Raw genomic sequence first — 23,667 nt, 5'->3', positions numbered from 1 at the left:
GGATATCTGGTGACAGGGTATTAATATGTGCACTCACAAAGAGATTGTCCTTATGTTGAGGACAGATACTGCAGTGAATTCAATCAAAACAGTGTTGGCTGCAAATAACACACAACAAATGCAACGTTTGAATCAGTGAAATGTACAGTACACTGATAATAAGTTCCCGGATGTCATTCTGTGGACTTCTGGTTATTGACTTGCATGGGTCCTGCAGTCATTTTTAAAAAGGAAATCTGTGTTGAGATGTTCAGAGAAATATCCAGATCATAAATCATTTCTCCTCTTTAATGGTGCAGCCCCGTTCATCCAGTTTACAGTTGATTATGCAGATGCGTTGTGTGTGTTAAGCCGGTGATGAATGCACACTGTGGGATTATGGAGAGGCGCTGAGGTGTTTAGTGGTTAAGACTTCCACACTGTCTCAGCACTTCTCTCCACACAGCATCTCCTCAACATGAAGACTCTCCTCGCCGCAATAGTCCTGTTCTCCGCTGTGTTACACAGTGAGTATCTATAGTACCAGATGCATCCAAATCAAATGTCCTTTTTTTTCTTTTATGTTGCTTTATGGTTCATTTTAATGTTGCCATGATTTTGAGTGTTGATACTCCTATAATAGAGATTTTGCAAAAATACTTACAACATATTAATCAAATATTTTGTTATTTCCCCCACACAAAATACATTTGTGCATACATGTATACAAATATAATATACATTTTATTATTTATTATTATTTATATTATTTATAATAAATATTAATATTAAAATGGATAGATGTATTATGAAGTCAAATTTTTATGTACATTTTGTAACAGCAACAAGTGTTTTTACATTAAATGTAATTATTATTATTGATGACAACACGTTGCTGTTACAAAATGTATATAAAATGGTTTATTTACTGTTAGTTTATTCATGAATTAAATGTATGAAATTATTTATTTTAGATGTATCATGAATAATCACATATTTATATGCATGTTATATACAGTCATTTTTATATACAGCAACAGGTGTTGGTAATGTTAATAATTATAACGATACACATTAAATGTAATTATATATATTGATATTGACGACAACACGTTGCTGTCACAAAATGTGTATAAAATAGTTTACTTATTTATTTACTGTTAGTTCATTCGTGAATTAAATGTAGGAAATTATTTATTTTAGATGTATCAAAAATACATCCAGAAATCATTCTAATATGATGATTTGATGTTCACGAAATATTTATTATTATTTTAAATGTTGAAAACAGTTTTTGCTGCTTAATTTTTGTGGAAACAATTACCGTTCAAACATTTTTGGCAAGATTAAAAAGAGAGAAAATAATGCTTTTATTCAGTAAGGATGCATTAAATTAAAGGTGACAGTGAAGATATAATGTTACAAAATATTTTTATTTAACAAATGCTTTAATAAATTTAATACACACATTTAATAAATGCTGTTCATCGTTCTATCAACAGCACAAGTGTTCAACATTAATAATAATAATAATAAATGTTTCTTGAGAATCAAATCATCAGAATGATTCCTGAAGGATCACGTGACTAAAGAGTCGTGAAAATGCAGCTTTAAATCACAGATATAAATTATATTTTAAAATATATTCAAATAAAAAACAGTTCTATTAATGTGTAATAATACTTCACAATATTACTGTTTTTACTGATTTTTGATTAAAAACCATGCAGGCTTGGTGAGCATTAGAGACTTTTTTTCAAAAACATTTTACAAAATTGCAATGTTTCCAAACTTTTGACAGGTACTATATAACATATGCACAACATATATATTCAATACAGTCTTTGTAAAAAGATTAGTAGTGTCTGCATAGTTTGGAGTGGTATAATCTCAGATCAGCTGTGTTGTCTTGTTCGGCGTGTAAAGGTGAGGGGTTGAAGTGTTACACGTGTGTGTCTAAGAACATGGAGGAGTGTTACCAGCAGGGATCGACAGTGTGTCCTGCTCACTCAGATGCCTGCTCTACCATCACAGGACCCAGTGAGTACACACACACACACACACACACACACACACACACACACACACACACACACACACACACACACACACACACACACACACACACACACACACACACACACAAACACACACACACACACACACACACACACACACACACACACACACACACACACACACACACACACACACACACACACACACACACACACACACACACACACACACACACACACACACACACACACACACACACACACACACACACACACACACACACACACACACACACACACACACAGAGAGAGAGAGAGAGAGAGAGAGAGAGATATTGCTGTTGTAGTTCGCTTACTGGCCACATGGAGGAGACATCCCTCTCCGCGTTTCAATTTAACATAGTGGGGCAAACCACCGGGGCTAGTTGTCACTGTTTAACCCAAGTGATATAACTAATAAAATAACAAGTAAAATATGCGACAACACTTGCAAAGACCTGATATTTATAGTATGAAAAGTACTCAGTCAGTATGGTTCCTCTTGTTTGCAGCATCTATAGCAACAAACAAACAAACAAATAAAATTTGGAGGACAGAATTCATAAAAAATGTGCTGATTTAAGACAGTTTTGAACTATGTGTTTGAAGCCGAAAACACTGCTAAACAAACACTCATGTAAATTATCTTCTGACTCAAAGCCTACAGTTCTTGTGACAACTAGCCCCGGTCCGCTCTATTACATAATACTGTGTCTGCTGGACTGCACACACACTCAACCAACAGGAGTCAGGACAGACCAAACGAGGATTACCTGACGTATCCTTCAGCAATGCTCGGACTGAGGGGGTGTTACTGTAAGTGATGTGTTTCTTTAAATCTGTGTGTTTTGTTCACCACAGACTCAGTGATGAAGTCATGCGCTTACAAGTCTTTCTGTGACAAGTCTCACATGAGCAATGGTGAGGTGAAGCTGGAATGCTGTTTCAACGACGACTGTAACGGCCCGCACAGGTCCCACAGCCACGGGGAACACAACGCCGCCCCGTACCTGAGCTCCAGCCCTGTCCTGCAGCTGGGGGTCCTGCTCATTACACTGGCTGTCAGTTCCCTGTGAACCCTTTAGTCATATCAAATAAAGCCTCCTCTGATCTATTTAATGTAACTGATAGATGAGCATGAGCTTTGTCTCTTGGGCAGTAGCATAATATGTGTGTGTGTGTTCATGCTGTTACACACACAGGGGTTAATTAAACACTGCTTAGATTTTGTGTTGATCTCTTTTATTTTCTGTTGTACTTGAGCTCAACTGAGCATCTGCTGAACTAATGAATAAACTAATAAATGACCAGGTAAAAACAAATTGTTAATTGTGATCCATCTATCCATCTATCTATCCATCCATGTCTATCAATTATCCATCCATGTATCAATTATCCATCCATCCATGTCTATCCATCCATCCATCCATGTACATCTATCCATCCATATCCATCCATGTCTATCTATCCATCCATCCATGTCTATCCATCCATTCATCCATGTCTGTCTATCCATCCATGTCTATCAATTATCCATCCATCCATCCATCCATCCATCCATCCATCCATCCATCCATCCATCCATCCATGTATATTCATCCATCCATGTACATCTATCCATCCAAATCCATCCATGTCTATCTATCCATCCATCCATGTCTATCCATCCATTCATCCATGTCTATCCATCCATTCATCCATCCATCCATCCGTCTATCTGTCTATCCAGCCATCCGTCAATCTCCAATGTTGGACAGACGTTGTATTGTGATTGAAAATGAAAATCGGTTTCTGACATCAACCCAACCTTTGTTTCCAACCAAAATCAGACGTCTGTCCGACGTTGGATGTTGATGTCAACCCGACTTTCGTTTCCAACCAAAATGCAACCCCTGCAACCAAAATCACCCCCTGACTGACGTTACTACTTTCTACTCAAGGACCTTGACAGAAATGTAGTGGAGTAAAAAGTAGCCTACGATATTTGTGTTTCAAATGTAGTGAAGTTAAAGTAAAAAGTTTCCAGAAAAAAGAATACTGAAGTAAAGTACAGATACTCAAAAAGTGTATTCAAGTACAGTACTCAAATAAATGTACTTTGTTACTGTCCACCTCTGTCAATCCATCCATGTCTAATCATCCATCCATCCATCCATCCATGTCTATCTATCTATCCATCCATCCACCCATGTCTATCCATGTATCCATCCATCCATGTCTGTCTATCCACTACTGTAAATATTTATCTATCCATCCATCCATCCATGCCCGTCTGCCGTTCTGTCTGTCGATGGAAAAGTAAGCGTTAGTCGTGCATGAGAAGCCTCACGTAGGTCTACAGGGCATCCCCAGCTGTATGACGACAGTCATGTGCCATGTGCACACACACACACACACACACACACATACGGGGCGTCTGTGACTTTCATAATGTGTCGGCGATGGCTGGTTTCATATTGCAGTGCTGGTGGGAGGTGGTGAAGCGAGTGTAGCCTACTGGTTTAAAAGTGTTGCAGGAGACAGACAGAACCAGCGCTGCTACACCAGATCCAGATCCAGATTCAGATCCAGATCCAGATCCAGCTGCGCGTGTAACTGGGCAGAGTTTCTTCACTACAACAAAGTTTGTTCAAAGGTAAGTTAAGGCGCCAACCAGAAATTATATTTAGTATTTAATAATTTGTTTACCACTGAATCGAATTCTGTTTGAAACTTTTATGCTGACATCGAAGTTGTTTTGGATGTCTTTATTAATAATGAAATGCGATTATGATATTTGATATAGCCATGACTGGAATTTAACCCCAATAATATGAATATGTAGTCTGAACAATCGTTACAAAATTACAGTCATGTTCTTAGAAATGTACTCCTTGTTCATGTTGGTTCCGGCATAGACTTTTGAAAATGCTTGTATTTAATGTATGATTATAAAATTGTGTATTAGGTAGTTTAAAAGATTATGTAAAAGAAGTGATGAGGTAAGCCTTCTACAACTTTCCTTGCGCCTCAAATACAAATTATGTATGCCTATATTTTTCCCCTGAAAATTGTTTTTCAAAAATCAACAATGCTTAATGTTTTTTTGTTTTTTTAAAATAGTTAAAGTGCTTTACTGCTTAGAAATATAATGACACAATCACACGCACACATACTCTTTTTATTATACTTTTATTTAATTGCATCTCTGTATAATAAACTATTAATACATTATCAATGTGTAAAAACTTATTTGGCTCTGAATAGCATATTGTATAAGACAATTAATGTGTAATGAATGAAAAAAAAAGTCATAGTCATAGCAACAACGTTTTAACAATGATGTCATGAATCTAAGTGTGTTTTCGTGCTGTTTTCCAACCAATGAGGTTGCATTGTTTGGACAGTGATTGACATCACGTTAAAGTCTCTTTAAATTAATAAAGCGACTCACTGTAAAGGCAGCTTTTAGTGATTTATTTGGGAACAGAATCCCCAAGGGAATGAGTCAGGAAATGGGATATTGTGTTACGGGTAATTGTCCTTCTGGGTGGACAGATGAGGAGTGTGCTAAACTGTAATTCAGCCACTAATCTTAACATCATATCGTGAAGATAAAAGTTAAGTTAGCCTACTTCACACAAAGTACACGATACATGTATGGGAGACTGTGTAGATGTCTATACTTCTATGAAAATGCCCACTGTGGTTTTGCCGGTTAGATGCGTATGAATGAAGGAGGTTGTAATGCCATATGTGCTGCCGTTTCTAGAAACTAGAAACATCCTGGAAACCATTTGGCATAGTTCTTGTTTGAATGCTGAGCTGTCTTTTTTGAGTTCAGAATTAATGTGCATATATATATATGCTGCTTTTAATGCTGTACATGCATTCCTTTGTGAGACATCAATAATGTCTGTATTATAGGTCTTATTCCTACAAATAAATCCTCTGACTGACAGAGATGATTGCGATTTGGGATGACTGATGGAAAAGGTAGACACTAGACATCTGTCAGCATGCTATAGCCTCAGGATTTGGGGAAAGGTGGACTGACAATGAGACGGAGTTCAGCATGTTCATAGGCTATGCTCTGCATTAATAAAGAAAATACCTTTACCTCCCTTGTAGCCATTCATCTAATCAGTTTTTGTGGTCATTATACACTGAATTGAGTATGCTGATGTCCAGTTCACCAAATTAATCTGTCATGAATAATGTCCCAAATTGGTTTAGTAAATCAGGTTATTTTATGTTACATTGTTAATCTTGTGTTTGTGCTGTTTAATGCTCTCGCAGGTCTCTGTGGAAGTTTAGCCATGGCGGTCTCTTCTGCATTGTACATCTTCAATCTGTTGGTTCTGATTCAGGCCCAATCTGAATCCCAGCAACCCAAGATTCAACTCCGCCTAGCCGGTGATAAACGCAAGCATTACGAGGGTCGTCTAGAGGTCTTCTACAACAATGAATGGGGGACTGTCTGTGATGATGACTTCTCAATCGAAGCGGCTCATGTTGCGTGTCGGCAGCTTGGCTTCTTGGGTGCTGTGGCTTGGTCCCCATCTGCAAAGTTCGGACAAGGAGAAGGTAGGCAAGAATTACTCCAAAAACTCTTGATAGCATATTATAAGCGTATGGTCCATTGAAAGATCCACAATGTGCATATGCTCTTGGATTACATTAGTAATCCATCATGTTTTAGTCATTAGCAGTAATTGATTCCAATCAGACGAAAAAGTATGGAAACAAGATTCAACCCCAAGAGCAGACATAATCTCATCTCTGTCTCTTTACTAAAGAAACATGATGATTTGTTTCAATAAATCTGTCCAAAGATTGTAAATCAAACTCCAGAGTTCAGTGGGTGGTTATGATTGAGCCCTATGGAAGAATAACCACTGGCCTTCCACTTTTATTTCATTTTCCACTGAGTATGCAAAATCATATGCAGCATGTAATGCACAGTGAGAGCAAATTCTGGAAGGATAACTTTATATTGAAGCAAGGAAAATAGCTAGATCTAGACTGACTAGGTCGGTTAAAGATGGTTTACCAAGGAGGTTTTGCTGTGTCACTAGCAGCCTTTTTAAATTCATCCTTCACTTAAAAGCTGCATGACATTTTTGAGAAATTTTAAAGAATGAATGGAGACTGGGACTTTTAAGCTTCAAAAAGCATCATAAACATATTTTTTCATTGGATCAGTGAGTTGATCCCGAGAACCCAATCAGTCCATTTCATGATCGAGTCATTCAGCAAATTCATTAAAAAGATCCCATTCAAAATAACAATTAATTTATCTAGGGCAGATCTGATTTTTAATCTGATTTTGGTCTGTTCATTGAACAAAGACTTTCAGAACACTTTAACATTATAGCACACAAGTGGTGTAAAGCACTTTTAATGATACCTTTATGGTGCTTTTTAAGGATATTGTAGAATAAGAGGGTATATTTTGAGAGTTCCTTGAAAAATGAAAATGTTCCCGTAATTTTCTCGCCCTCATGCCATCCTAGGTGTATATGACTTTCTTCTTTCAGCCGAACACAATCAGAGTTATATTAAATAATATCCTGGCTCTTCCGAGCTTTGTAATGACATTGAATAGTGTCCTAGTTTTGAAGCTCCAAAAAGCACATCCATCCATCATAAAAGTAATTAATAGGACTCCAGGGGGTTAATAAATACCTTCTGAAGTGAAGCGATGGGTTTTTGTTTTTATAATCAGTGGTTTCCGGCAACATCCATATGTGCGTTCATGAGAGAGTCGAGTTCTGGCAGAAGGGTGACCTCTGACCCGATGTAGGACGTAGGCGCATCGTAAACTTTTTAGAGAATTGATGAACGTGGAAGTGCAGAGTATAGAGCAGAGCAAAACAAAACGCCGGTCACAAATAAGTAGTCTAAAATGAGAAGTTTTAAAGAAAATGTCTGAGGATTTCGATATTAGAGAAGAGAAGCTATGTCATACGTCGGGTCAGAGGTCACCCTTCCGCCGGAACTCGACTCTCTCATGAACGCGCGTTTATAAAGTTTTAAATATGGATTTTTTTCTTACAAAAACCCATCGCTTCGCTTCAGAAGGCCTTTGTTAACCCACTGGAGTCGAATGGATTTTGAACATTTGCTGGTGATTGACAAAACCAACAATTCTTCTTTGTTCCACAGGTCGCATTTGGCTAGACAATGTCCATTGCACAGGAAGAGAGAAATCTTTAGCCGAATGCCCGTCGAATGGCTTTGGGGTGTCGGACTGCAGGCACAGCGAGGATGTTGGGGTGATGTGCAATCAGAAGCGCATCCCTGGCCACCGGTTCATCAGTACCATGAACAACAATGTTGAGGTACATCAAATCACTCTGGGCTCATGGAACATTGTAATCATGGTAGTTTATTAACCTAACTGATGTTGACAGTGCTGAGTCACTTGGGTTTTACTGAAATGCAGTGCAGATGTGAGTTCAGAGCTAGTAAACCAAGCCTGTGGTAATTAGATTTGAAACAGACCAGGGGCCTGTACCATGATGGTAGTTGAACAAACTCAGGGTTACAGGATTAGTTTCGAGTTGACAAAACCAAACCAATCCATCCAGGCTTTGTTGGTACCATGATGCTGATCATCAACTTTCTCTGTCAACTCAGGCTTTGATTCTGAGTTTAGGAGTTTAGGTGTGACATCAGTAGCGAACAGCCAATCACATGCTGAGAAAGAGTGAAACTGCGATTCATTTATTGCAAGAGAAGCAGCGCGATTCACTTCTCTCTTCTGCAGAATATTACGAGATTGAAAAATATTAAGAATTTAAACAAATTTACACAGTAAGAAGAAAATATCTGTCTATGAAAGAGGACAACTAAAAGAAAAAGTCTTGCTATATCAGTGCAAGTAAAAATTGTGAAGTTAGTTTATACAGTTGATAAAGGTATAGAGATAATTGGATATTTAAGCTCACATGTAGTCATTTTATACCTTCATCTGTTGATTCTAAAGTGTATTTATATTACCTTTATATATTTATTCATTTAAACTGTGCGTAATTATAATTTATCAACTAAAATTGTATATGTGTGATCGATTAAGGGTATAATAATTACATAAATAATATCTATATCATACAAAATTATTATTCTAAATAAGCATTACTAAAGGCCAGACGATTTTGTCTTTAAAAATCATTTGCTATGAAGTGATCTTTAATTTGAAGTAGAAACAGGTGGAGTGACTATATCGCATCAGACATGTGTCACTTTGCTCACAGCTGATTGGTCCCTGTTCAAACTCTTACCTGCAACATAATCTGCCCCGGACCATAGTTACTATGGCGATGAACACTGCTAAAAGCCAAACCACTTTCATGGTCCCTAAAACCCAGGGTTGGCGCAAACTAAACTGAAACATAGCCACCTAAACCGGTTTCATGGTATTCATGGGTTTCATCCGGTCCCTTTCCACAGGTGTATAAAATCAATCACCTAGATTATGAATGCAGACTGCATTGTGCTTGATTAATTCACCTGTGGAAAGGGACCGGATGAAATCCATGAATAGGCCCCAGATATGCCTTTGAAATGGCTTTTTAGGATGACAATATGCACCAAAGACAACAAAACCACACTGTTTTCCATCAGAAGAATCAAGAATCCTACCCAGAACCTTCCTCAAAAGCATTATTTCTTTGAGAAACAACCACATATTTTTGTCTTATCCGGAAATTCAGTTGAGAGGAGGTTCTACTTCCCCCACATTCCCTCATCATTTTATCGCTTGGATAAAGGGAAGTGAAGGTCTGCTACTACTGGTCACACATTCCTCTCCAAAGTTTGCCGCTCTAGAATAGTTTTTTAGCATTCAATTCTCCTTTTATGACGTGCCAGCTGTCTACACACACCCGTTTTCTTTGATCCAAAGGTCTGTGCCAGAATCATGAGATTTGTATATTTGCCATGTTACTGTGGCAACCACAGTAAGCAGGTTTAAAGATGGACCTTTGAGAGCGATCAAAGAGCCCATGGTGTGCTTTTCCATTTCCACTACCCTGAGGTTTAATGACATTACCACATTGTGTGTCTCTCCCCCGATCCTTCCTGTCCCAGAGCCGCTCCCCCACTCTTTCGATGCCTTCTTTGGGAATTGCTGACTAATGGAAGGAATGAAAGCAAAACGGAATCCCACCCGTCAGACTTGAATTCTTTAATTATGAGAAGCAAAAAGACTGCGTTGGTTAATAGTTTTCAGTGAGGGAGAGTGTTTTCTTGTCTGGCATGAAAAACACCAGCCGTCAGCTAGGGTAACTTCTCATATTTCCGCCGTTCAGAAGTCGTCATTGTTGGGTAAACTTCTATAGGGGTGAATGGGATACGGCAACAAATATACGTTTTGTATTCCCATTTTCTCCAATAGCAACGACTTTCCAAAAGAGGGAAAAATATAGAGAGATTGATTACAGCAGTCAGAAGAGAGAATGTCAAATTTGTCGTCACTCCCTCAGCCGTTGTATTAGAAAAATACTAATACCGGCTCACATCTGGACCATGTGGAATCCACGTGTACCAGATGTGGGCCGGATCTGGGCCGACACTATGTTGCTGTCTGGGGGTGTTAATCTGTTTTGTAATTTACTGCAAAGGTAATCAATATAACCCAAAGTGTGGCATTATAAATGTAAATAAATTAGAATGAAAATATGAAAAACTTTGCGATGTTCATAACTGTGGAATCGTGTTTGTGAAAAAGGTTCCACTGGTCACCTCAAATTTCTGTGATGTCACCAGTCAGGAGACAGTCTGTGAATGAATTTGAGAATTGGTAGGTGTTATCGTGACTTTTCCTGCGTCACATACCAGAAGTCTGAGACACAGGCAGTCTCTGTGAACCTTGTATGAGTGAATTCTCAAACACCAGCGCAGCAGGGTGAACTGAACTGAGACAGACGCCCAGATTCCTCAGGCTTCCTTTCACAGCCAATGTTTTTATAAGCAAGAGTCCATCTTTTTGTGTATTTTTTCTCATCAATGGACAATTTGATGTCAGAAATGACAAAGAGTAGCCAAAACTGGCAGCCGAACAGTGCTAAATTCTTAGCGGCGTCATGAGCAGTGGATTACGAGATCCTTCCACAAATATTATCCTTTGCCAAAACTGGAAAATTGCTAAATAAGGGTTTTTCTGTCATATACATACAAACAACACTGTTTGAAAGTCTGTTTGCCTGTTTTATTTACCTTTCCTGGGTGTCAGCACAGCTAGCCAGTGTGTGCTCCACCCAGCAAACATTACCTCTTAAAGACCTTGTTTAAAGATATAGGAGATGACAGATAGAGAGTTTTACTACATTGCATCCAGTATGCTGCTATGATCATATTAGCTTATTATTTACAATTACATGTAAGGAGACACTCACCCTGAAAACATGTAGTGGTTAGCGTTAAACGTAGTGGTTAGCGTTAAACTTTAGCGTAGAGTTATTTCAGAGCACTAAGTGCAGTTCAGACAATATATTTGACTAACTGGGTTTAATGGCTTGTGAAACAGTTTAGAAAAGTAATTTAAAGACTGTTTAATTGGATGACCTCTAGCAAAAGCACAAAATACTTGATCTTTCCAAGATGACATTAGCTTTCGGCTGCGTTTAGATGCTCATAGATTTATATTTTTCCACCGAAGCACAGATATTTTTCACATTCACATTTTTGTGTTAATAAAGGCATTGGGTGAAATCCTTCTCTAAAGACAACAACCCATAACAGTCTAATAGCATAGAAACATGCTAACAATCACTACTCGAGTGCAATCATTTCCTTTGGAATGATAAATCAAATATGTAACTGTTTATATTGTTTTCTTTTTCAGTTTTGCCACTTTATTATTGGCCTTTTTATACTTATAATCAGATATATAACTTTTTATATATAACTTATAACTTATATATAACAGATTTTATACTTATAACTGACCACATGCAGCTGGACACTAATTTATTGTCTAAACTAATAAGAAAGACAAAAGACAGGCTCTCAGAACAGACAGCAGGGGTAAATGAATGAGTGAATGGTTTGTTTTGTATTCTTGTAAACATTCAGTGGAACAGAAGAACAGCTTATCGTAATCAAATGAATCGCCACCACAAACAATCTGCCACAACACATGGAAACAATCAGGGGTCCACAGAATGGTCACCATAAGTTCAGAGCATGAAAGCTGTTTGCTTGATTTGAGTAAATGGATTTGTGTAAATGGATTTGTTGCAATTAATCAGCTAATGATTATATAATTTATTTACATGTTTGTCTATAGTGGATGTTTCCCACCAATACAAATTCACGTTCATGGCATATGCAGGACTAGCAGATGAAACCTCAGACAAAATTCAGTTACAAAATGATTCAAATTATTCAAAATATTATAATTAAATATTGAGTAGTACCTACTTTATCTGTTGTGGGCCAGCAGATGTTTAGCAGTCTTCAGGATAGAACATTGTAAGGTCATGTTCATAAGGCAAAAATACAGGTCATCAGGACCCGAAGAAGATTTAATGCGTATAATGGATTGCACTCTTCTTATCATGGTGATTGATTTAAAAACATATAAGCCTATACACTCACCTAAAGGATTATTAGGAACACCTGTTCAATTTCTCATTAATGCAATTTTCTAATCAACCAATCACATGGCAGTTGCTTCAATGCATTTAGGGGTGTGGTCCTGGTCAAGACAATCTCCTGAACTCCAAACTGAATGTCAGAATGGGAAAGAAAGGTGATTTAAGCAATTTTGAGCGTGGCATGGTTGTTGGTGCCAGACGGGCCGGTCTGAGTATTTCACAATCTGCTCAGTTACTGGGATTTTCACGCACAACCATTTCTAGGGTTTAGAAAGAATGGTGTGAAAAGGGAAAAACATCCAGTATGCGGCAGTCCTGTGGGCGAAAATGCCTTGTTGATGCTAGAGGTCAGAGGAGAATGGGCCGACTGATTCAAGTTGATAGAAGAGCAACTTTGACTGAAATAACCACTCGTTACAACCGAGGTATGCAGCAAAGCATTTGTGAAGCCACAACACGCACAACCTTGAGGCGGATGGGCTACAACAGCAGAAGACCCCACCGGGTACCACTCATCTCCACTACAAATAGGAAAAAGAGGCTACAATTTGCACGAGCTCACCAAAATTGGACAGTTGAAGACTGGAAAAATATTGCCTGGTCTGATGAGTCTCGATTTCTGTCGAGACATTCAGATGGTAGAGTCAGAATTTGGCGTAAACAGAATGAGAACATGGATCCATCATGCCTTGTTACCACTGTGCAGGCTGGTGGTGGTGGTGTAATGGTGTGGGGGATGTTTTCTTGGCACACTTTAGGCCCCTTAGTGCCAATTGGGCATCGTTTAAATGCCACGGTCTACCTGAGCATTGTTTCTGACCATGTCCATCCCTTTATGACCACCATGTACCCATCCTCTGATGGCTACTTCCAGCAGGATAATGCACCATGTCACAAAGCTCGAATCATTTCAAATTGGTTTCTTGAACATGACAATGAGTTCACTGTACTAAAATGGCCCCCACAGTCACCAGATCTCAACCCTATAGAGCATCTTTGGGATGTGGTGGAACGGGAGCTTCGTGCCCTGGATGTGCATCCCACAAATCTCCATCAACTGCAAGATGCTATCCTATCAATATGGGCCAACATTTCTAAAGAATGCTTTCAGCACCTTGTTGAATCAATGCCAGGTAGAATTAAGGCAGTTCTGAAGGCGAAAGGGGGTCAAACACAGTATTAGTATGGTGTTCCTAATAATCCTTTAGGTGAGTGTATATTCACCTACAGACAAAGCATGCTTTGTTAAGTCAACAAACCAGTGTCAGTCTCAACCAGTTGTCTCAACAGAATGCACCAGGAGTGAATCTACATGCTAAATGTAGCCTGAAGAGGTCAAAGTTCAGGATTTTCCACCAGGCTAAGTGGTGTTGGCTTTCTCTCACATTCCATTTTCAAACAAGAGTAGGAAACTCAAGATTCTTCATGATTTCTAGACAATAAAAGCTGTGATATTCAAAACCAGGAAACCAGGATGTACAGGGAGGGGAGGTCAGTTGTGAGGTTAGGATGCCTTTAACATCAATTCTTTTGGAATAGCAAGCATAGAATGTACTGATAACTGAAATGGGTATCTTGAGAAAATCCTGAAACACACATGGACGGGACTACATGTTTAACCAAACAATGAATTTTAAATGATATCAATCCACAATCTGACTTGCGATGCAGTCTGGAATAAATCACACCATGTTTGTTCATTTGGCCTGAGGAAAACTTGCCCCCTGACTAATCCTGGTTTCTCCCATGTTTACTTCTCCATATCTGTCACCTGATGGGGTTTAGGTTCCTTGCCACCGTCGCCTTTGGCTTGCTTGGTTGGGGTTTTAAAATACACTTTATTCCGAAATGTTATCAAATTGGCTGCACTGACATTGAATGAAAACTAAATTTCAACTGAATTGTGTTTTCTGCAGAGCAGCTTTATAGTTGAATCAACGTTGAACTGACTCAAGGTGAATCATAGCACTAATTGTTTTCTGTAAAGCCTCTTGTAGCTGAATTTAACTCATTTCATGACTGATGAACTTCACACAGTTTTTGAACTGAACTGAACCAACATCACTGAATTGGCTTGAGTTGAATAATGACACAATTGTGTATGTAGAGCTATTTACAACAGAATTACAATTTGTCTTATTTTTGATGAAGTTTGCATCACTGATTATTGTATAAAGCGCTATATAAATAAAGGTGACTTGACCTGACAATGGTAAGATTTTTGGAAAAAGTAATAATTTTGCCAATTCCATTTAGTGCCACTAGTGGCAAAGAAAATAGTCAAGAACGAGTCCAAATGCTCCTGAGTCCATGACAAGACCAAGACCATAAAAATATGGTTTTGGACTTGGAATCGAGTCCAAGTTATTTCAAGTCAAATCGATATTTCATGTTTATTTATTTATTTATTTATTTGGTTAGTAGCAGTGTTGTGGTCCTCAAGATAGAAAGGGGAAACAACCAGTTAAGTGTTTGGTTTTCAGAGACAATGGTCAAATATACAGTTTATGGGTCATACAAAATTTTATACAAAAATATTTGACCACAGAATACTGTCCAATCAGAATCATGTACTCTATATAGTGACAAGATGTCTTGATACATTGACTTTTAACTGCATTTAGTTGTATTGCTGCCTTTAGTTTTAATGTAAAGGCTCATGCATTCTTCCTAAAACTCTTGTTGTCCCAGAACCCAAGATATGTTCTGACCAGTGTCTCTGTCCACAAACAGTTTAGATTTTCTCCCGTTTTTTGTGAAAAACCACCCTTGTGGGAAGAACGTATAGGTTGAACGTAAATATGCCCAGAGATGCTCTGTGAAATGAGAGTTTAGGGATCACGTTAAACTGGAGCGTTTCCTAGGAACCGACGTGTTCATGGGACCCCTGTGACCCTTTACTGCTCCCAAGAGTTCACCATTAGTTCTGTCATACTTTGTTTCTTGTCCACCCTCTCTTTTCTTTCATGCAGAGTCACAAGTGGTGCCCTGACACAAAAATGACCCGAGGACAAAAGCCTGTCTGAAAATGGCATTCCTCGCAGACAGTTGTTGACAGGCTTGGTTTGGAGCGGTGGTGTGAATATGCGTTGTGTGTTTGAGATCGTCACTGATGACACACTGAGCTGTAGAAACGTCCTGCTTTTTTGGGGGTGGGAATGATTGTGTGTACATTTGCTTGTCTTGTAACAGTTGAGAAAATCCAGATGTTTTTTACGTATCCCCTTTCTCTGGAATTCCTTCAGCAAAAACCAATATATTAGCTGAATCCATCCATCCCTCACATTTTTTCCCCCTTTATCCTTTTACTTCCTCAAAAATTGCTTAAAATTACTCCCTTAAACGTTCGCCACAAACCTGCACAATCAACAAGCGTTTTCACTCCAAGTCCCTGGAACAGGCACGTGGAGGACCAACGTGAAACACGAGGCAGGAAGTGAATTAGAGAGGAGTTTTTAACTTCACGTCTGCACCAGACACCGTCACCTCTCACTCGCCCACCTCGAGAAGCCCTGCGGAGGAACATTAATGGCATGTAAATATTTTGATATCTGGATTCCATGAATGTTAAAAGAAGGTGGTTCTGTCCCAGCTGGCACCTCAGGAACTGAGGAATGTCTGGACGACGAGGGGCTTCCTCTCCCTCATTTAGTCTCCTCTCCCTCATTTAGTCTTGCTGCTACCGTTTTCATCACGTACACATGCTCTTAAACGCAGTCAGATGTGGGAATGGTTTCTCACTTATATGAATGACCGTAAGTGCGTATGTCTCAGACGTGCCGCTGTATATGAGCTGACAGACAGCATTTACAATCTCAAAGACCTCTTTGTTGGGTCTTATTACTACCAAAAAGCCACATGGCACGAAGGAAAGGTGACGTGATTTAATGAAATCTGTTTGGTCGTACACTTACTTTTAGATTATTAGCAGTGGGTTAGTCACTTCACAGTTCATTTAAGCACTGTAGATAGTCGCGCATGGCGAGGGGTTTGCTTCCCAAAGGAATGGACATATTAACAAAAATGTATACCTGTTTTGTTGTGTATAAAAGCACCTGTGAAATGTGAGAATGTCGATAACTGTAATGAATGAGTCATGTTATTTGTGCATCTAATGAACATCTTTAAAAGGGGGTTGAACATTCAATAATCACCTTTAAAAGGTGTAGTGACAAATTTCAGAATAGGAAAAAATACTTTGTATAAAAACACATTAGTTGTGTTTGAAATCACATTCTGTCTAGTAGGTACTACATTTGATGAACAACTTACTTCACAGTACGAAAAAAATAAAGTTATATATAATATGAATGTATGGTATGAATGAAATTTGGACCCACTACATTCGCCATGTTGTCATTGTCATGTGACTTACTTCTTCAGTTGCGTCGTTTCACTGCCATTCACAAATCATCTTATGAATACTATGTATTCAGGCATACTACTGTTTTCAGAGACTGTTTCTCACGTACTATGTAGTAGGGGTTGAACGACTTCAGATTTTTTGAAGTCGACTGTTATGACATCAAAGTCGAGTCGACGTTGACTAGTCACTCACGTCATTCATAAAAACACAAGAGATGGGACTGCTTTGCAACATGCCCCAATTTGCAATTTATTAGCAGAAAATGATACAGATGCTGACAGACAGTTCATACTATGTTGCAACTTAACGCTAACAATGCAACAATAACTCCCGTTTTAGTGCAAACATTTTTTAGTGATGCATTATGTTGGCATAACAATGCCATTTATGCAAGATGGGCTGTAAACCTACTCACTGTCACAGTCCTGCTCATTCACAGTTTTTACTTTTCGATCATGGTTTGCATGTTTAGTGAAGTTTCTAATTGACCGTTCGCAAAGACCCTCCCCCTTTAGTTACTGTTGCTATGTCCGACACAGTGAAATATACATCGCGGAGCAGAGAGGACACTGACAACGTGCTGACAGACAGGACAGAGCAGGTTACTTTTAATATGTAAACAAAGTCTCAACTTTCATATTTGGTCATTTTATAAAGAAATTTAAACAATAAATACCGTTTTGTGGCTCTTTAATGTGTCGTGACAGATCGCTGTAGAGCCTCTTAAAGCTGCTCGTGAACCGATCATCTCTTCCTTCTAGTTAATTTATAGCATCAAATAAACATGAATGAACAGAAGAAGGAATGTTGTTTTAACCGCGGAAAGGCGGTGTTTTACTGACGTACACGCCGTTATTCAAGTTCAAATCCTCCAACGTTAATCTACTAACTCTCCTGACTGCTTTGTCGGACAGAAATGGCGGATTCGGCGGATTATGATTGGTCAGATCGCCTGTCAATCAAACTCCCTGCGAAGGGTAAATTTACTGCTGTCGAGTAGTGATGTGCGATACTGCAAATTTCGGTATCGATCCGATACCAAGTAAATACAGGGCCAGTATCGCCGATATCGATACCGATACCAATACTTTTTCATTTTAAAAGCATGCACTTGAACTTGTATGCACTTTCCTGTGCTAGAGCAGTGTGTCATGATTTATGAGGTGAATGCATCATTAATATGCTAAATCTGAATACGTTTTCATGACTACTAAATATTTTGTGATTTGTGCTCTCAACTCGCCTGTAATTAGTCAGTGACTTTTACAAAACTACCCTAATTATAGTACTAGCCTACTACTAGCCAACTGTTCAAAAGTTTGGGGTCTGTAAGATTTTTAATTCTCTTCTGCATTTATTTGATCAAAAATACAGTAAAAACTGTAATATTACAATTTAACATGGGCTATCTGTTTTCTATGTCATAGTAAACTGTAATTTATTCTTGTGATCAAAGCTGAATTTTCGGCATCATTACTCCAGTCATGATGATAATTCATTTTTAATATGCTGATTTTCTGCTCAGTAAACATTTCTTATATTATCAATGTTGAAAACAGTTTCATATTTTTGTGGAAACCATGATACATTTTATGCAGAATTATTTGATGAACAAAGTTGAAAGAACAGCATTTATAAGTAGATTTTTTTTTAACAGTGTAAAACCCTTGACTGTCACTTTTGATCAATTTAATGCATCGATCCTTGTTGAATAAAAATATTAATTTCATTAAAAAATTTTTACTGACGTCAACATTTTTAACCGTTATGTACACTTTTGGATAGTTTATTGCGAAATAACTCCCGATCGTTTCTCTGTCATCTAAGCAAGGCTTCGTTTCCCAAACGCACTGGGCCTGAGAGCGAACTCAGCGAAGCACCAGCATCGAACGCTCTCTGTGATTGATTGGTTTCGTCTTGTATCCAGATGACTAGGAGAAAAAGTTCTATCCTACACAATTATCCGCTAACATTCGCTTATTTTTCCACTTAGGTTATTTTTCGCACTGAATTGCGTGCTAAATTAATAAAAAAATATTGGTAAAAAACACACATTTGGATCGATATTTTTATGTGAGGATCGATCCTTTTCGATACCACGTCAGTATCGAAAGTATCGATACCTCAGGATCGATCCGCCCACCCCTACCGAGATGATTTGCATTCCTCACTTAACATTAGCGGATGCCTTTTCAGATGCACTTGTACTTTTGTTGTACTTCAGGACAGACTTACTTTCCAAGTCACGTTTTTACAAGCTTCATCTTTAGTGAAGTATTTCCACACACTTGATGGTGACAATCATAAGGCTTGTTCGACTTCATGCAGCTCTGCGCAGACCGATCGGCGGCTGACTTAAAGGCCAATTTATACTTCTGCGTCGGGTGCGCGTAGAAGGTACGGCGTAGCATACGCATTGACGTGTACCATACGTCGTACCCTTCGCCGTACCCTGACGCGCACCTCCTCAAAAATTTAACTACGCGGCGCGGCGACGCGGACCGCAAGATCTGTGATTGGTCGGCTGGATAGCATCGCGTTTCCTCCAACGCATTTCCGGAATGATCTTCTGCACTCTGCACCGCCCGCCCGCCATTTTTAAATTCCGAAGATCAGTGAAGAGCCATGGAAATAGACCAAGTGACCGAGATTGCTTGAAGAAGTGCGGAAATACAGCCATCTGTATGACTCCTTCAGTCGCCATTGCTCGTAGAAACCTAAACTCAAAACAGCCCTGAGGAATGTAAACACAGTGGAACATTAAAACCCACCCGCGCCAACTAGCGCTTCGGCGGTGTAACTGCAGAGCAACACAGACATTCGCAGAAGTATAAATGCTCACGACGGCGTCGCCTACGTGCGTAGCCTACGACGTACACTACGGCGTACACACGACGCAGAAGTATAAATTGGCCTTAAAGCAGTGCATGCCGGTTAGAAATTTTGTCCGACTTGATACAGCGCCGACGCCACGTGACTGTGACGTATGCCATCAAAGTACCGCGAGAGCAATTCGAGAGTAGCCGGAGAACTCAGCCAGCGCAGCTTCTCAAGAGCGGCTGCACTGGGCTGCAGGAGGGCTGATGACGACACAGCTGTTCCACGATTGGCCGGATTCACCGCATGACAACGATCACGTGTGTTTCGTGTTTATTCGAACACCTTTAGTTCATCTAAAGCTCTCAAATCAGTTTATTATAACAGTGAACACTCTTTTCATGTCGTTGTCATGTTATATTGTGTCATGTTTATCAAATTAAAACTGCTTAAAAAACGTAGACTCCACTTCATTGATAGTAGCTAAATGTTGAACTTTATTCTTGTTCAAACAGACGCTGTATGAAGCAGTATATAAAGTATTGAATGAAAATGTCTCTGAAACATCTCTGTATTATTTGGCAAATATTGCATTTATTTCACTTCAGCTGTGGTAAAGTATGCAAACACCACGTGAGCGGTCACTATACGGGAACCAGAAAGTGTCCGACCACGTCTCCGTTTGCAGCTCCTCCCTGCCTGCACGCGGCTACTCTCGCCGATCGGTTACATCCAGCCGCAGCCGATGTCGAACACACCTATAGTGTCACATGATCAACGCGACTAGTCGACGTCAAGCTTAAAGCGTCACGGCATTGCATTAAGGTCGACTAGTCGACTAATCGACTAGTCGGTTCAACCCCTACTATGTAGGGAAGAAGGCATAGTCAGATGCAGGGATTGAACAAATAGATTTGCTTTGACCTGAAATACAATGTTGATAGCTAGTGGGTGTTTTGCACTAAATCAGTATTTTATTTATACAGAAATATCAGACTTTTTTTCTTGCATTAGATAAAGAAGACTGTTATCTGGAGTGGTTTGCTTCATTTAATTTATTTTAAAGTGACTTACAGTACAATTTAGGTTCACATTTCATCACCATCTGTGTTCACTGGGAATTGAACCCACAACCTTGCCATTGCTAGGGCTTTGCTCTTGACTTGACTTAGATTTAAAGCCTTGATGGCTCCTGTCGAACTTGACATCCTATCAGTCAGGGAGATTATAACATTGCCTTCATTGTTAGTCACTGCATGTCGGGTCTTGGACCAGACATTCTTCAAGCTTCACAAGGCGCAAACTGTTGGTTCAAATGTTATGTACAGAGAACCATTCCTGTTAGCCTGATATTTTATCCCTTAAAAGGTGCTTGATGTATCACCGAACTCCTGCATGTGATTTTGATCGGTAGGTCTACTACATCTGGCGAAGGATTGCCTATATATAGAGATTTATAAACATTCCAACTGTATTTTTTAATCAGTATGTTGAAAAGAAAAGAAATGTACCTGTGCTATTATCGTAGAGCAACCTCTGAAATTTGACAAAGTCTGAGATTGATTAAGCAGGGCTTCTCTTTGATGTAAAAATATGCTGTGGAAGGGTCTGGTTTATTTAGGCGGAGGTCACGCTATCGGGCAACAGGCGTGGACTCTTCCTCACATATGGCTGCATGACCCCGTCCCACAACCTCAGCTTCAACAGTCAGCTCTTTAGTTTCCTCCAGACTTCCAGTGCTTAAGAAAATAGGGATGTGTCTGACTTGAGAGCCCACTTCAACTCAACCCATTGGTCTGGCCTTTATATAGTAATATTTACATTTAACTCAGTTCTGCTCACTCTGCGTCTAGAGCATTTAGGTCCACGTGAGGCCGCCACATTCCTTTGGTTTTAGCTCGCTGGCCAACTTTCTCTCTCTCTTTTCTTTCATGCACACACATGCACATCAACACACGCTGAAATTAAATTTGAAGTAAAATATGTTTACCGTGGTCAGTTAAAACATCCTGTAACCACCTCCTTGTTAATAGTACAACATTGCTGGTGGTTTTACACATCTAAAACATTCCTTTTAGTTGATATCACGGCAAACAGCCCTTGTGAGAACACGTGAGCTAGCAACAACACTGTAAAAAGTAATCAGATGACTTATGTAAATAAACTTCATGCGTAACTGAAAAAATTAAGTTTTGTGGAATTGTCAAGTTCACATAACTTAATTTTTTCAATTACACATAACGTTTATTCACTTAATTTTGGCAGCGGGTTTCCTCACTTTTTGTACTGTAAGTAAGTCAACTCATCACAGTGAAGGATGCTTTTGAATTATTATTTCCCCAAGCTATAACATTCCTGTAAATGAATGGATTGGATGACAGAATCATGTGTTACTGTAAAAAAAAAAGTTCATGAAGTTCAAACACAACCCCTAAAAATCTAGGTTAACCACCACAAGACTGGTTAAGAATGTTTTGAGGGCATTTCAGAAGTGACATTGAACTGATGTTTTAGGTCAAATTCCAACTTTGACCTTGTTTCAGGAACCATATCTGATCAGCCTTGTCAAATGTGAGTGATGATTTATCTGGCTCCTCAGATTTCACCCTGCAGGAGTGGAAGACACTCTTAAACAGTGACTAAAACATCTCCAAAACTTTCCCCAAGTGATCTACAGCTACTACTTGAGGAAGTGACCTGAATAAATATTTCATGTTGGCCATTCTGGGAATATTGTGGGAACTCTGCTAATGAACAATAAAGTTTTCTTTTGTTTCTTCCTCTTAAGACTCTTGAAGAACGGGTGGAAGAAATCCGTATAAGACCCATATCGTCTCACCTCAAGCGCATCCCAGTCACAGAAGGCTATGTGGAACTGAAAGAACGGGGAAAATGGAGGCAGATCTGCGATGAGGAGTGGGCCCCCTTTAACAGCCGAGTCGTCTGTGGAATGTACGGATTCCCTGGAGAGAAGAACTACAACAACAAAGTCTATAAGTAAGGAAAAGTCCCCACTGTTTTTGCTTTGTGTGAAAAATGGACATGAGCCAAACATGAATTAGAGGACATAATTATAATTACTTTTCATCTCCCTGTGAAAAAAGATGAAAAGATTATTATGATAAAATGAAAAATGAAGAAAAAACGGACAAGAAAGAAGGCAAACACACAACATTGCATGGAGAATTTAAGGTTTCCCCTAAAGTAACATTAATTTTGTAAAGTTTAAAGTTACCATGCAAACATGCAGCAAGAGTTATTTCGTCCTCGGATGTGTGTGAACGCCTCTGAAGTGAATCATGGCCAGATTGTTTCCCAACATAATTCTTGGCCGTTTCCCATCTAGTAGAGAACATTGTGTTTCCTCTGTAACTCTGTGAAGAACATTTAACTGTAAAACTCCATAAATTATAGTTTCGGTGTGTTCTAACCACATCTGTACACTAAAATACACTATTACATAAAAGTTTATAGCCAATGTCCTCATTTTTGTATACGTTTCCAAAAATGGAGCATTCCAGTAAATAAGCGTTCTGAATGTGTTTTTTTAACTGAACCATATACTAAAGAAAGTAATGCCTGGTGATATTTAAAGGTGAGGTATGTCTATGTTTGTTTGTTTTGGAATATTTCATAAAGATGCAGTGTTTAAGCCACTGGGAATGTGACCTCACTTTTCCTCAGTGGCAGTCCATGTATTTTAAGTTTAGGCCTACAATGTTATTCATGCCATTGATAAATCTATTTCGCAATGAATAAGACACCCTATGGACATCATAAATTGCATTGCCTTACATCACAGTCAACGTATAGAACCAAAAAGAATATTGATACTTAAAAAAAATAAAAAATAAAAAAAAGATTC

General features: G+C 38.9%; 2 protein-coding genes and 1 long non-coding RNA gene across 4 annotated transcripts in view; all 3 read left to right on the top strand.

Moving 5' to 3' along the window:
• Positions 1-16: 16 nt before the first annotated feature.
• LOC309488654 (uncharacterized protein) lies at positions 17-3,358 on the top strand. 2 transcript variants are annotated; one of them, XM_082156927.1, is made up of 3 exons: positions 17-506; positions 1,906-2,019; positions 2,898-3,358. In XM_082156927.1, the coding sequence occupies exons 1-3, from the start codon at positions 458-460 to the stop codon at positions 3,110-3,112; spliced, it is 378 nt and encodes a 125-aa protein (XP_082013053.1). In that variant the 5' UTR covers positions 17-457; the 3' UTR covers positions 3,113-3,358. The 2 variants fall into 2 exon arrangements, with proteins under 2 accessions (XP_082013053.1, XP_082013052.1); XM_082156926.1 differs by having other exon boundaries at positions 1,879-2,019.
• A 1,128-nt stretch (positions 3,359-4,486) lies between these two features.
• loxl2a (lysyl oxidase-like 2a) overlaps positions 4,487-23,667 on the top strand; it is a 36,572-nt gene continuing 17,391 nt past the window's right edge. The window contains exons 1-4 of the mRNA XM_082158344.1: positions 4,487-4,671; positions 6,315-6,602; positions 8,184-8,359; positions 22,591-22,799. Of these exons, the coding sequence (XP_082014470.1) occupies positions 6,335-6,602; positions 8,184-8,359; positions 22,591-22,799 (653 nt within the window). The 5' untranslated portion in view covers positions 4,487-4,671; positions 6,315-6,334. The remainder of the gene's footprint in view (positions 4,672-6,314; positions 6,603-8,183; positions 8,360-22,590; positions 22,800-23,667) is intronic.
• LOC309489536 lies at positions 14,553-22,584 on the top strand. Its single transcript, XR_014202444.1, has 3 exons — positions 14,553-15,407; positions 15,455-17,103; positions 20,681-22,584. It is a non-coding gene; the product is annotated as an uncharacterized lncRNA (long non-coding RNA).

Source organism: Leuciscus leuciscus (assembly GCF_965113295.1).
Source record: "Leuciscus leuciscus genome assembly, chromosome: 24".
Lineage (NCBI taxonomy): Eukaryota > Metazoa > Chordata > Actinopteri > Cypriniformes > Leuciscidae > Leuciscus > Leuciscus leuciscus.
Note: the sequence above shows the minus strand (reverse complement) of the source record. Positions and strands in the feature narration are given on the sequence as shown.